At 41.9% G+C, this 13,952-nt stretch overlaps 3 protein-coding genes across 8 annotated transcripts in view; 2 read left to right on the top strand and 1 right to left on the bottom strand.

Annotated features, from left to right (window-relative positions):
- Positions 1–13,952, bottom strand: part of LOC144471324 (cell growth regulator with RING finger domain protein 1) — a 57,788-nt gene that overhangs the window by 38,076 nt on the left and 5,760 nt on the right. The window contains exon 1 of one of the 4 annotated variants that reach the window (XM_078183249.1): positions 1,806–2,049. The exons of 1 other annotated variant lie outside the window; for it this stretch is intronic. Coding sequence is in view for 2 of the 3 variants with exons in the window: in XM_078183246.1 (XP_078039372.1) it covers positions 186–403 (218 nt within the window). In the remaining variant the exon portion in view is untranslated. Of the gene's footprint in view, positions 1–185; positions 1,116–1,805; positions 2,050–13,952 lie in introns of those variants that run through there. 2 more of the 4 variants (XM_078183246.1, XM_078183245.1) reach the window with 2 other exon arrangements.
- LOC144471327 (acylphosphatase-1) lies at positions 2,029–3,163 on the top strand. The gene is made up of 4 exons (XM_078183258.1): positions 2,029–2,077; positions 2,150–2,166; positions 2,716–2,825; positions 2,917–3,163. Exons 1-4 carry the CDS (start codon positions 2,029–2,031, stop codon positions 3,029–3,031), a joined length of 291 nt encoding a protein of 96 aa, XP_078039384.1. The 3' UTR covers positions 3,032–3,163.
- LOC144471326 (uncharacterized) lies at positions 3,702–12,720 on the top strand. Of its 3 annotated transcripts, none has more exons than XM_078183255.1 (4): positions 3,702–4,204; positions 9,256–11,833; positions 11,924–12,123; positions 12,584–12,720. In XM_078183255.1, the coding sequence occupies exons 1-2, from the start codon at positions 4,157–4,159 to the stop codon at positions 9,571–9,573; spliced, it is 366 nt and encodes a 121-aa protein (XP_078039381.1). In that variant the 5' UTR covers positions 3,702–4,156; the 3' UTR covers positions 9,574–11,833; positions 11,924–12,123; positions 12,584–12,720. The 3 variants fall into 3 exon arrangements, with proteins under 3 accessions (XP_078039381.1, XP_078039383.1, XP_078039380.1); XM_078183257.1 differs by lacking the exon at positions 3,702–4,204 and adding an exon at positions 5,091–6,378; XM_078183254.1 differs by lacking the exon at positions 3,702–4,204 and adding an exon at positions 8,583–9,171.

Genomic DNA, 13,952 nt, shown 5'->3' with positions numbered 1-13,952 from the left:
TTAACGCGGACATTTTCCGTCGCGTTCTAGACACATTCGAATCATTGATAACAATATTATCTCGCCGTGATTACACCATTGCAATTCGTTCGATAAAACCGCGATTCCGCGTAAAGATTTGCGGTCTGACGAAACGATTACGGTGTAAATATCAGTCGGTCAAATAGGAAGCAGCAGACGAGTACCTGATGATGAATAAGAATACTCCACAGAAGCATATCGACACCGCGAGAACGAAGAAAATGTTCGACAGCTCCGCCACGGACACTAACATCGCCGTCATCGTATTCGAGCCGAGTGTTGTCCTCTCCGTGCGCAGCACGTAAGATGTACAGGTACAGGGTACACACACACGCAAGAGCACGAGGCACGCACGCACGCACGTACACGAGCACGGACGCATGCACGTACGAACACAGGTATGCACCAGCTCCCGCGGTGGTGGTTTAACCTCACTTGTAACGGTGCGCTGTCAAAGAGCCGCGGCCGCCGGTCGTGTCGGCCTCAACCACTGTACACACCGTTCTGTCTCCGGACGCGTGACCAACGATGCAACGACCACGATCGGACCGACCACAACTGTCAGAGCCGCATCGCGTATCCGTATTTTCGTCGCGCGAATAGTACGCCACCCTAACCTCATCGACCGACACCCGTGTGCGTTGGCGTTCCCGTTGCTGTCTCCGTCTCCGTCGTCGTCGTCGACGTCGTTGTCGTTCGCATATACAACAATCCGCGGAACAGCAAATCGAACAACGTTCTTCTCTTCTCGTCAAACGATTCGGTCATCGATCAAATGTCACTGACTCGCGCGTTTCTCTTGGAAGAACCAAGACGATCGTTTGGCATAGCGCGCGGGGATGCCGATCGGACCCGAAACGGGCTTCTCCTTCGAACAGTTCGAACGATCGACGCACCAGCTGCAGCACCGGTACAGATGCGGAACCACTGTGCTCGATTCGTTTTCGATCGACGAATTGTCCGATAGGTTTTCGCGCGACCGTAAAATCTCGTGTGTAACTAGCAAGAGATCGTACAAACACCACCGAGAACACGTATTAGCCGAAGCTTGAGACTGACTGGCCGTGGTGGCCGCGGTGGGGACGACTTATACGCCTCTGTACTTCGCGAGTTTTTTTGCTGGCACTCTCGTGCGCGCGCTTCCGAACATCGACCAATACCTGCGCGCCCGCGCCCGTGCCCACCACGCTAATATACATATCTATCTACCTATCTGCCTATGTATGTATATGTAACCGCGATTAGCAGACCAGACATGTGCCGATAGAATTTGATTTTCAAATTGAACCTAATCGTATATATTCACTCAACTTACCACGCTACCCAAATTACCCTACTAATGAATTATCAACCGGACAATGAGCACGTTTGCAATGGTCTTGTTTGCTAAGCCGGACAATATATCGAAATCGATAGGTCAACGTTAATTTACATCCCACGTCCTCTCTTTATTACTAGTATCACACAATCCTCGTACTTAGGACGTATTTCTCTTTCGTAGGATTTGTTATTTTTAATATTATTTTCTATGAAATTGGGATTTAATGCGCCGAAAGCGGTTCGGTGTTGGTATTTGGCCAGTTGTCTGTATAGTGTTAATACAGCGAGCGAAATGCGACTAACGCGTAGAATTGGGTCACTTGTGTGAATCTTATCGTTGGACGTTCAACCGTGTATTTTGGCGCGTGGGAAGGATGCTTTCACTAAAAAATATTCGAATGGGACACAGCTCGTATCAAGCCTGCATTAGTCGCAAATCGAATTTAATTCTCTTTGAAACGTACCGAAAATAGTTTCCAAGGATACCGGTATTAACTAACCGGAACAGCTGATATAACCTCGCATGGCGACATCTAGTTGAGTTTTGTTTCACACATCAACGACGCACATACAGTTAGCCTCGACGAACGATGTTCCAACATTAGTCGAGAGATATTTAAAAATTGCAATACACCTTCTCGTAGTTCCGTTATTGGAGTTTAATACCACAATTATAAGAATCTGAAAATGTCGAAATTGGTCGGCGTCGACTTCGAAGTATTCGGAAGGGTGCAAGGTTAGTAGGAACAGTTTCTTATACCGCGTACAAGACAATAACGATTCTAATTACGCGTCTTTCTTCGCCTAGGTGTCTTTTTCAGAAAGGTGAGTAACATCTATCGCCAAATGTCGAATAGAAACGTAAATCATAACACGGAGAAACGAATCAAACACTCAGAGACTGCCTCGAAACAAAAAACGACATCTGTCGGGTGTTGATGCAAATATTTGGTCATCAATACCGATAAATGACATACAACACGATACACGTTATACAGGATACAAAAATAATTCCAAATATCAATATGTTCTTCAACGAGATTTACTCTTAGCATAGTCAATCACTATTTTGTTGAATATAATGTTTATGTTATTCGGTTGAACTCGTAACGATTTTCTTCATAAATAACGCTGTAAAGCAGCTATAAGAGCAAACAGTGCACGAATAAGTTTCCCTACAACGATTGTTCTATTCTTGCCTCAAGATTGAAGTCTTTAACATTTATAAAACGATGTTGGTTTTATTTTTGTACTTCATCCGCGCTATATATGATTTAACGACAGAGATAGTTTTTCGATGCATCGGCAAATTAGTTTTCTACAATCAGATGTTTGCAAATACTTGATGGAACTTCAATTGTATACCCAATTTAGTATACCCAAAAACGCGGCAAAGAATTAGGTTTGAAAGGATGGTGTATGAACACGAATCAGGGTACCGTAGTAGGTCGTCTTGAGGGAGAGAAGGCAAAAATCGATGAAATGTAGGTACAATGCATTATCGAATGTCGATAAAGCAGCAGGCAAAACACTGCGTTAATGAAACTGCTATAAACGCACATGTTTTTATTTTAGGAAACACTGGCTCCGCACTACCGGAAGTCCTCAGTCAGCCATAGATAAAGCGGAGTTTCGAAACGAACAGGAGATAGATAAACCTTCGTTCGAGAATTTCGAAATCAAGAAATAATTGTTTCTTCGATCGTTGGGCTGTGAGAAAAAATATTTAACTTCTAGGATTACGGTTTCGAAGCAAGGGAGGTGTACATACAAATGACACAATAAAGAATTTTCGATAGAATCTACTCCGCATAGTTTGTCGTGACATTTGTTACGGAAATCATTTTGACGTCCCATTACTCCATTAGTCTAGAGTATATTATCCTTTGCATAGAATGCGGTTACCATCTCCGCAAATGTCAAACTAGCAAAGTCTACGTGTCTGTTCTATAAACTGTTTCGAAACGTCCGATTATAATATCTTTCACAAAGCAAGACGATTTGATTGTTCTGTATTGGTAGAAAAATCAATTTCCCAATCCGGAGGATTTTTTCGCATCGAATGGTGCATCCTAAATTAAATTTATTTATTTGTTTATAAACTTGTTAAAATCTTTGGAATAATATAGTATCCTTTTCTTTACTTCGAATTACATACTATTATTTACTTTATTACTTTGCCATCTTTTTGCAATACCGCGTTAACGTCGTCGAAAGGATTTCGTGTGTATAATATTTATAATTGTACTTGTTACGGACAAATTTGTTTTTTCGTTAATTAAATATAAAAAAAATTTTCAGTAATTCGGAAAAGAGGACAGCGCTGACTACCTGCAAAGTCGTTTGTGCGTACAAGTGACCAACGTAACGCGGATAGGTAATGAGCAGGTGACATTTACGGGCGGACGTACTCCGTCTCGCCGTGATCGGACTCCGAACTTGATTAGTTGCCGAGCGTGCACCGTGGCGCACGCTTCAAAACTTTCGCTTGCCGACCCAGGATCCGTGTTCCATGATTCGCGATCTCGACGCCGTTCCAATCGATCGCCGTCAACGTCGACCGAATATTTCGAGTGTGTACTTTTAATTTCGTCCAATCGCAATCAAACGAATCGATTTTATCACGGTTTTGCGACCGAGTCTGTGCGTGTCAGTATCCTGACAAAAACAAAAACGTTCTCCTCGACGGAAGAAGATCTTTGACAAGGAAAACAACGATGGCACAGACACGATAAATTATACTCTGGCACAGATTGGCATACATGTACGTAACATTAGAAGAGAAAGTATCCTATGGTGCGGTGATTCGTCCACTATGAGGTACTTCAAGAATTTCTTCCAACACACGTGGCATCCGCAACAGGTAATTTTGTTCCTCAAACAAATACGAAAAATGTTTACACAGTCGTTGACGACCAGTTTGCGATAATAGAATTATCTAACATAAATATTAAATAATTTATTCGAACTGTTAGAGTAGTACGTAGTATGCGTTGCGAAACATAGTGGCAAGAAAATATTTCTGTACAATTGCAATCTAGTAACACGCGCCACTTTTGCTCTTTGCGTTGTCAGCGCGACACTCGGATAATTGTGGATAACGACAGATAATAAACGTTCATTCCCTCAGTCCCTCGGCCGAAACAAATTATGAATTACGCATATGCCTTCGCCTCGACTCGAACGTCTCCTCTTTCACAGTTACTTTTTGTGGACGCCCGGTGCATAAGCATCCTCAGCTGTATCGGTAGCCTTGACGGTCTCCGATAAGGCTACAACTTTCAGCCTCAGCCGCGTTCGGCAAGAATCTGTCGATACTGCTTTCACTTCTCGGCACGGCCGAGATAGAGTTCCTCACCGATTTTTCAGTACTTCGAGCTGCAATCTCTCGAAGACCAATATATCTTTTGAATCTATCGCTTATACGTTTTTTTCAAATATAGATATCAAGTTTATTTGCAATGAATCTTTCGTGGACGATTATAATCAAACATCATTAATTTTATTACATGTCATTAGAAGATATTTACATATTTATATATTTAAAATTATCAATAATCTTATTGTATTTTCTGTGATCTTGACACTATCCTAAAGTTAATTGTCAAAATATGATACATTTTGAAGTTAATTAAAATTCCTTACACATCTTATGCTTGAAAATATAAAATTTCTTAACTTCCTAATCTAAAAGAACTTTATCTATGAAATAAATAAATAATTAAATAAATAAAGTATATCAGCGAACTGAAAGTTTACCCGAATTCTCGAACGTTGAATCTCGCGAGAAAGGTTAACGAGAATCGAGCGGAGTTTACAAGCTCGATCATTCCAAGACCGACTTCAGTTGATCGTCGTGACCCCGCGATCTCGGGATGTCGTGGGGTTAAATTTTGGCCGACACGATCGATCCGTCGCCTATCATCCTTGTCTTGTTGCATCTCTCGTGTGTTCTTCGGACGAGATTTTCCAGCGTAATCGGAGACCTTCTTACCAACATGAAGGATGAGCCTCGACGGGTTACGCAAGGTATTCTATCTATGATCGTTCCGGAGAGTTGGCCGCATCCTTGAGACCTGTTGCGCTGACAGCAGCCTCTCGTACCACGATCGTCTCGCTTTTCGACCAGATTTTCAACGCGTTTCTCGCATTCATTCGCTTCCTATTCTATATTATTTCTTCTAAACTATTCTAAACAATAATCACATTTTCAAAAATTCTTTAAATATAAACCAATACAGTAATGTAAAAAGTACTTTAATCCTTTGCACTTCTTTGGAGCGGAATCATTTAATATTTATTTTCAAACTCGAAGGCTCCACTATGAAGACAATGAAAATAAATTTTAAATGGCTTGAGTGACAAAGGAATAATATCAGAGTCGCATTTCTCGCGCTAAAATCGTGCGCTGTGTACGCAATCTGAGTACATGGTGCATCTTCAATTTTGAAGAGGAATACGAAATATAGGAAGATCAGATGCTAGGGTTGATAAGGTCTGAGATAACAAGCCCCGGTCAGCGTCGACGATTGTGGACTGCCGCCGCGATTGCGGGCGCCGCAACGTAATCGGTTAGCCGGTCAGTTCGCATGGCATCGTCATCGAGTAAACTACCACCTAGCTGTGATGTAGGCCTCCTCGTGGTTTTGCTTCGCAGTGTCAAGGAACGTTCGCCGTTGTATCAGTTCAAGATTCAGGTGGAAATAGAAATGCGAAGGAATCGTGCAACAACGATGACCTCCTCGATCGTGTGGGACGATTAGGGCTACCGATACGTTTCTCAGGCTTCAATGCTTCCGCGTTAGACGGATGCAATTGTTGCAATTTTCGACGCGAACGAACAGTGACACATCATTGATTCGCTAGGACAGCATTTACCAAGACTTCAACCGGATTGTAAGATCAGGGGATCAAAAGCATACGATTTTCGTTCCGTGCGACGCCGGGATTCACGATCATCACGACACGAGGTCAAAGATCGAGTCCAAGCGCAGAGAAAAGTATGCGCAACGAGCAGAACCGTCGCTCCAGAAAAAAGTATGTTTCTTCAGCTTGTTTTCGACCCGTTACTTTTTTGAACGCGATCGGTGCGATGCACAGTGGGTGGAAGTGACGAAAATTCTGTCGAAACCAATGAACTTCCGATAGAAATTAAAAAAGTGATTTTCTTTTTTCGAAGCCTAAATGTTGCGGAACGAGTGAAAAATAGAGAAAATACAACATGAATATTTTATAACCTTGAAAATTTGTGTTAAACTCGTAATATTCTTGAAACATTCCAACTTTTGATTTATCAAATATTTCGAGGAATACTGAAGAGGTAGATAAATTTTGCGACCGGATTTAAAATCAGCTTGTTAAAATCTACAGGACATGGTGTATAGTATATCATAAATCGCAATTTTGTTCGAATATTTGAACATAAATGTTCGCAGTTAATAGATGTCCATACAACATTATCCCTATTTCTCTGTAGTTATGCAATATGGGATCATCACTTTTAAACAAACAAATCATTGATTTATCTCATTTGTATCACTATTTCTTTGATTGTTGACATAACTTCTTCACTATTCTCCCCACTGTACGACGCTTTGATAGGCTCGTGGACCTCTTTGCCGCTGGATACGGAAATTATACTTATTACATGTGTGTGTGTGTGTTTGTTTGTGCGCGCGCGCGCGCGTTCGTTGAGTAAAGACCGGACACCCTCACGATCGAATCTGACGGAGGGTTCACGAATCATTGACCCTCTCAATTTCCGATTCGACCTATAGCGTACGAGCGACCGCGGTCAAATCGCTTCTTCTAAAGCCTCGAATAAAAAGCCAGGAATATTTCGGAAAGCTTTATCAAATATTCTCGTCTCCGATGCAAACTGAATGAACACGATACTCTCGAAATTGTTCTCAGTCTACGGTGTGTTCGCGAATTTTCCTATCTTCGAAGAAAGCAACGACGCTGCGATCGCGGAATCTATTCGAGGATTTTTGGCGGAACGATGATCTTTGGTACGATTTCGCATCGTAAGAATGGCCAGAAACGAAAAAAAATTTGGAAGATGTAACCTGGTTAAGAATTCGGCGGACACGAGTGTACAACGTATACGTCGCCGTTGAAAGTACTTTCGAAACAGTGATTAGCAGATACAGTGGCCCCGCTGACTTGGCAATACCCTCCGCGATATCTTCTGAAGATGGCGATAACTAGTGTTGGGCCTTGAGTATGTTTAAACGGTATCGATTCCCTTGTACGAAGAATCATGGTATCGCAAGCATGTATGATTTTCTGGGTATCAAAAAGTACCGATCCCCAATGGTAGCTATTCAGAAACCCTGATCCTTTATAAATACGTCTTGGATAAGTCCAAAAGCGGTAACAAATGAAATTTGATATCTATGATAGATGTGAGCATGATGTCTGTCTGCTACGGGATTTTCAAGTAATACCGAGCTCAAATATTTATTTGGTACGTTCGATGGTATGAAAAGATTCGGTGATAAGGAAAAATAATAGACTAATTATTTATAACTGTTATACGACAAACAACGTAGTAATGTGAAAATAATATTTTTAAATGGCTTGGGATTAACTGTACATGACGGAAACAGAACATTTTCGGAGACCGCTCTGAAATGTGCTGCAGGAGAGATCACACAAATGGGATTAGATGGAACAGTCTTCGAAAATGCTCCGTCTCTGTCATGTGCAGTTAATTCCGAGTTCTGGCGTAAGCGAAGGGGAGAACGTACAATTGAAATAAATAGTCAAGATTCGTAATTGAACAACAACTTCAGAGTATTTTGTCGTTATCAATTCATCAAACCAGAAATTCCTTACAAACATTTTAATTTTTACTTTTGATTTAATTATAAAATGAAAAATACAACAACAAATGTAATACATTCATACAATAAAAAGTTTATTAGAAAATCATGCAGACTCAATATAAATAGAAATATATAAATAATAATAATACTACTCGTTTATTGCACAGCATGTCCAACATTCTATCTAATAATTTGTCAAAAATGTATTTTTGACAAATAATTTATTTCTGATCATTATTGAACTCGCAAATAACAAAGAACATTGTATTTACCTACCTATTTGAGTAAAAATTTACTTCATTTTGCCAAACACACTTATGATATTGGACTAAAATCCGAACAAGACTATTTCCTTCTTAAGAGACGGATTCTAAACTCGCACGTAATATATACACCCGTTTGCTATCCTTTCACTTGCACCTTGCGTTTGATGACTGCTGCGTTCCCGCCTATCTTTCCTGTCTGTTTTGACCGAATGCACTCGCTCCCAAGGAAACCCATAGTCCTCCAAGGGCAAAGAGCTCTTTAAACAAATCGTTTTAAAACGCGCGCATCAACGGAACGATTTATTTTTATCGGAAAGATAAGACCGCGTGGTAAGAGAGGAAGCTGCGGCCAACCCCGAACAGAAACCGCGTGAAACAAATATACGTACGCGTGTATTTCGTTATCGCCTGTTTTCGGTCTCAGGAACACCTGAACACTCAACGTACCAACTTTTTCAACTCTGCCAAAAAATTATACTACCAAATGAACATTCCTCGCGATGCTTTATCGATGTTCGTCCTCTAACGTTCTTGTACCTCGCAACGCGTGCGCAGAAATCGGTAGTTTGGTAAGCAATCGGCAAATTGTTCGTCGTTTAGTTTCGTATCGTCGCTACCAGAAAAACGATCTTTCCGAAAGAACGGCGCAACAGCTGTTGTTGTGTCTGAAAAACCATGAATTCAGGCCAATAAATACGTTCTTATCTGTGTTTCCACTTCTCTTAACTATCCAAGTCCGTATAATGGAGAACGATAAGTTCTCCCGTCTCCGATACGGGTGAATAATTGCAATCGACGATACTTTAAACGGTTTGCAGATGGAGAATCTGTCGAGGTTCGAGCTGACCAAGACGAAGCCGAGAGACGTCGAAGAGAACGAGCTGGCCGAGGTGAAGACCGCTGTGCCGACCAATAATGTCGCCACTTCAACAGCAAAGTTGTCCTCGGCAAATCCAGTGCATCCGGGTAGCATTCCGTGCAGGAACGGAGGATGCAAGGGCTGGGCCGGCCGCTCGGAGTCCAGATTGGAGAGCCCATGGCACTTCTTGAAGACTGTTTTCCTGATCTCGGTGATCGTCGCTTTGGTCATTTGGGTGGTCGTCTACACGTTCCTCGCGCAGTATGGAATTTTGTGATTCGGTCACGGAGTACTCGAACGTACGTGTACGACAGAGACAACTATCCATGGTATCCACGTGTCAGTGATCTTGCGTCTGCGATCCACCGTGTTTCCGATCGCCGATTTTGGAATGTTTAAGGACAGTCCTGGACTCGAACGTCTCTCCGTGAGTCTGCAGCCTGTAGACTCTATAGGGTGGATTAGTTATTCTATCGCTACGCCTTAATCTTCTTGCAATCTTGTGTACACATCCTACTGGGAAGTCATGCGACATACGTGTAGATCTCGTGCCAGGATTACGGGATGGCCGATACGTGTAACGTGTGAAACAATGCGCTACCGAAAGATTGTGGTCGCGAGTCAAGCTTCGACGAGTCTGAGATCAGCAGCTTTAGCGTTCAGTGATCGTACATGCTTCCTTCTGGTCTCATTTACTCGCAGCCGAAACATAAAGCCCGGATCACCGTGCTCGAAACGGGCGTCGCGGCCCGAAAGTAATAGTTGTTTGACAACCCGTTGCGGCGATCGCGCAAAAAATTACGCAACGCTAGAAACATTTCGTCACCGACTATTGCGTTCCCGCAATTATTATGCTGCGACGCGCTGTAATCACGCCTCGATGATGAAATTACTCGCGGAACCGCAAACCGATTTTTCGATCGTTTCTTTCGATTATTCGGAAGAACAAATGTAATGCGGCGATAATGTCTTTCACCGTGGCTGACACTGATGCTGTAAAAATAGTTTCAGATACTCGTTACGACATCGATAATGTTTGCGCGACACAGAAGCATACGATCCCGAACAGATTTCAACTTGAATGCTATTGCAAATACTATTGTTTTTGTAATCGATGAAATTTTTTTTATCCATTATCTGTTAACGTTTGAATAAATCGCAACAGTTCGAATAAATGTGATATGCAGATGATTCTTCAGCCCCGAAATCGTGTTCAAAGCTCGCAAGAAAATAGGCTACGCATGGGGTTAGGAAAAAATCAGACAAAGGCGTTAATGTCGCGTCGCAATCGTAGTTCAGAATATAATTCGTTTATTTATTTATTGAATATGTATGAGAAGTTATCCATTAGTTATAAAATTCCAGAAGGAAGAAGGAAAAAGAAAAACAAAAAAATACAGCAGTCAGGTATAATAAGACACCTGAATAATATGTTGCCACAACAAAACAAGAGTCTCTCCGAGTAATGCGAGGGTTCTTGATCCGATTGGAGAATTTAGCAAGACTCGTTCTGATTTAATCTCCCTTTATTTTAATAATGAATGGTGAGCCTGTTGATGGTACGAATAGATCTAAGGGTCGTTATTTTGTTTGGCGTACATTCAGAAGAGAGGCCTAAGTAGGTGCACGTTTTGAAAGAACCAGCACTATTCTGATGCACTGTTTGAAGAAATCTAACTTGAGTGACGGGGGCCTTGGAAATTATAAGGATAAGGTCAGAGTCTTGAAGATGATGCGGTGAGTCAAAGCATGATGCGGCAAGGACAAAGGTCGAGGATGAGTCAAGGATGGAATCATGGCTTCCAGAAGATTTTGGGATGTGCGATAAAAAGATAAGGGGATAACGTTGGTATACAATATAGCATAAGCACCAATAAGTGATTTACCAACGATAACAGTAATAATAATGATAATTAGAAAATAATAATAAACTAGTGGAGTAAGATGTAACATCGCAATTCATTAAATTAATATGATAAACCTCTACGGATAATAACAACGTTGCAATATTAAGTAATGCTCTTAAAACTTTGTTGGAAAGAGTGTAACGGACAACTGAAAAAATCGATAGAAGCTGCACACTACAATAAAGAAAACACGATTGAGCCCACAATGATGTCCATAATGTTCCTGTAAACGCGCCGCTGTGCGAGAATTCCGGTGCATACGACACTACTCCACTCCTTGCATAGACTCTTTTCGGGCGAACACTGATCGAGTCTACACATATTGGCTGAACGTTTCTTTATCGAACAACGATCGATCATCTGGTTTATAACCGAGGCTCTTGAAGTTCACCGAATGCGAACTTCAAATTCATGACGCTCTGACAGTGAAATTGGAAGAGTTTTCTTCGGCACCGCGAGGGGTTAATAGAAAGCTGCGTTTCTGCAAACGAGAGAACGATTTGCCTGCGGTTCACTTTGAAACGGGATTTCCCGCTGTCAAATCAGACATCCGAGCCATTCGACGTATCCATCCAGTGAAATAATGGAAAAGATGCGAGAGACGCGCAGACTCTCGGCATGACTAAAAAGGTAAAGCCAATTTGTATTTTCTAACAAGTTGGAATTCATGCAAGATGGAATCTTTCCACCAGGTTTATCCGATTCTCGTATCCTTTACAGAGCGCAAAGTATTTCCGACATCGATTACTGGACAAAGTGGAAGATCTCGCGGTGCCAGGTTTCGCAGTAGAGGCTTCGAAGGAAATACCGAGTCGGCAATCTGAAGCAGGAAAGAGAGAAGATTACGCGGTACTTGCAGAGCTTTTTGTCTCAAGTACGCGATCCTCATCCTGACCTTGAACAGAGGGATCCCGGAAACGGTAAGAAGTTTCGAGTAAAAGTATACGCGGTAGAGCATCGATGACGATACGGATATTCGCTGATTTTGATAATGACTATATATGTTGTCAAATTCGACATTTTCACAGCGTTATTATAATCCACATAGATTCATAATATTTTAATTTAATGGACTGCGGTTACTTGTTATTTAACCCTGTCAGAACTAATGTCGTCCACTGGCTACATCAAGACTGTTTGTCTTATTCCGGAAATAGCAATATATATATTGTCTCCCTTTCTCCTTGTTTAAGATGTTTGTACATAATCTGATTCTCTGACGAATAGATTCCTGGTACTCTGAAAAATGTCTCGATCGCGAAGCGTTAACCTTGTACCAATATATTCTAAGCCTCCATACTTTTTGTTTTTGTAACCAATGGGTTCTTTCTCGTATAAATATGATGAATACTTTACCTTTTGCACGATCGCTGGAAACAGAAGACGATGTCGCATCAAAGGACGCAGCGATAAGCGGATTGACGAACGAAGAACCTGCCAAGGATGCAAACGACAAATTACTAGCCAAGGCAGGTACCAGTGTGGTGATCGGGCTGGTCGCGTTGGAGAAACCCGGACCATCGAGAGATCGATCGCTCGATTCCAAGAATAATTCGGATCGTGTCAATCGGAAAACTACTCGCGACAAATCCACCGAAATGAGGAAGAATCTGAGCACGCAGAGCCTGCGGAGAAACGAAGAAGTCGGCAACGACGACGTCGACGACGCCGGCAACGATGGCAAAGTAATCCAACTATTGATTGCGTTGTAATCGAAATTTAGGTAGTCGATCGAGCATCGATCTTCGTTTCAGTTCTACCAGCGAGATGAATCTCAAATGCCAAAGTATGTCCTAGTCGGTTGGGACTCCTTCCGATCGAAGATGATGCTGCTATTGACGATCCTGTTTCTCCTATGGATAGCAATCTACTTTCCCTTGATCGGAAGCTGAAAATCAGTGATCGTTCCCAAACGAATTCTTCGACGAATTCTTGAACTCTACGGTGACATGTAAATATGTATGTATATATAAGACTCGAAAGAATGTCATGCGTCGATAATTCTCAAATAAACATACCGTTCCGCTAATTGCCGATATAATAAACACACACGAAGCCGCGACTAATTTTGATTTACATGCTACTAGATTCGTTTAAACCGTACGAATGAAACCTCCATAAGTCGTAACAAAAGTATAATACAATATTACAAAGTATAAGATTTAATAACAGATACAGTGGAATTGGTAAATTGGTTGAAGATTCTCGTTAAACTTGCGTTAGATCTTGCGTTGAATGTAACGAAATTCTACGGGTACGCAAAAATTTCTTTCGACCGAACGGTAGGTATATTCCTTCGAGACAAGCAGCTATCTCCGAATATTAACCACTTCGGTACGAGCGTCGACTATAGTCGACGGCCACAGATGAACACGCACAGCCGAGTGTCGACTATAGTCGACGGCCGTGATATGAACGCACACGGCCGAGCATCGACTATAGTCGACTATAGTTGACTGCCAAGAACTTTTGCCTTATCTCTACAATTGCAGTGTTTACGTCCAGAAATACACATAAATAAGCTTTTCTCGTCAAAGATCTGTAAAAGAGCAAAACGGATTCACTGTCGATGCACGAAGTAGCATGCGAATGGTGAGTGCCGGCTGTGGGCACAATTTCGTGGCCGATGCGCGCCGTACCGAAGTGGTTAACTGAGGAATCGAGCGAGAAGAAGACAACTAGTGGCAAGAGCATCAAATTAAACAGAGTGTTACGAGAGAGCAAGCTGTCGGACGTGACCCAACTCGGA

The sequence above is a fragment of the Augochlora pura genome, chromosome 6 (assembly GCF_028453695.1).
Source record: "Augochlora pura isolate Apur16 chromosome 6, APUR_v2.2.1, whole genome shotgun sequence".
Taxonomy (NCBI): domain Eukaryota; kingdom Metazoa; phylum Arthropoda; class Insecta; order Hymenoptera; family Halictidae; genus Augochlora; species Augochlora pura.
This window is presented reverse-complemented; position numbering and strand designations above follow the sequence as displayed.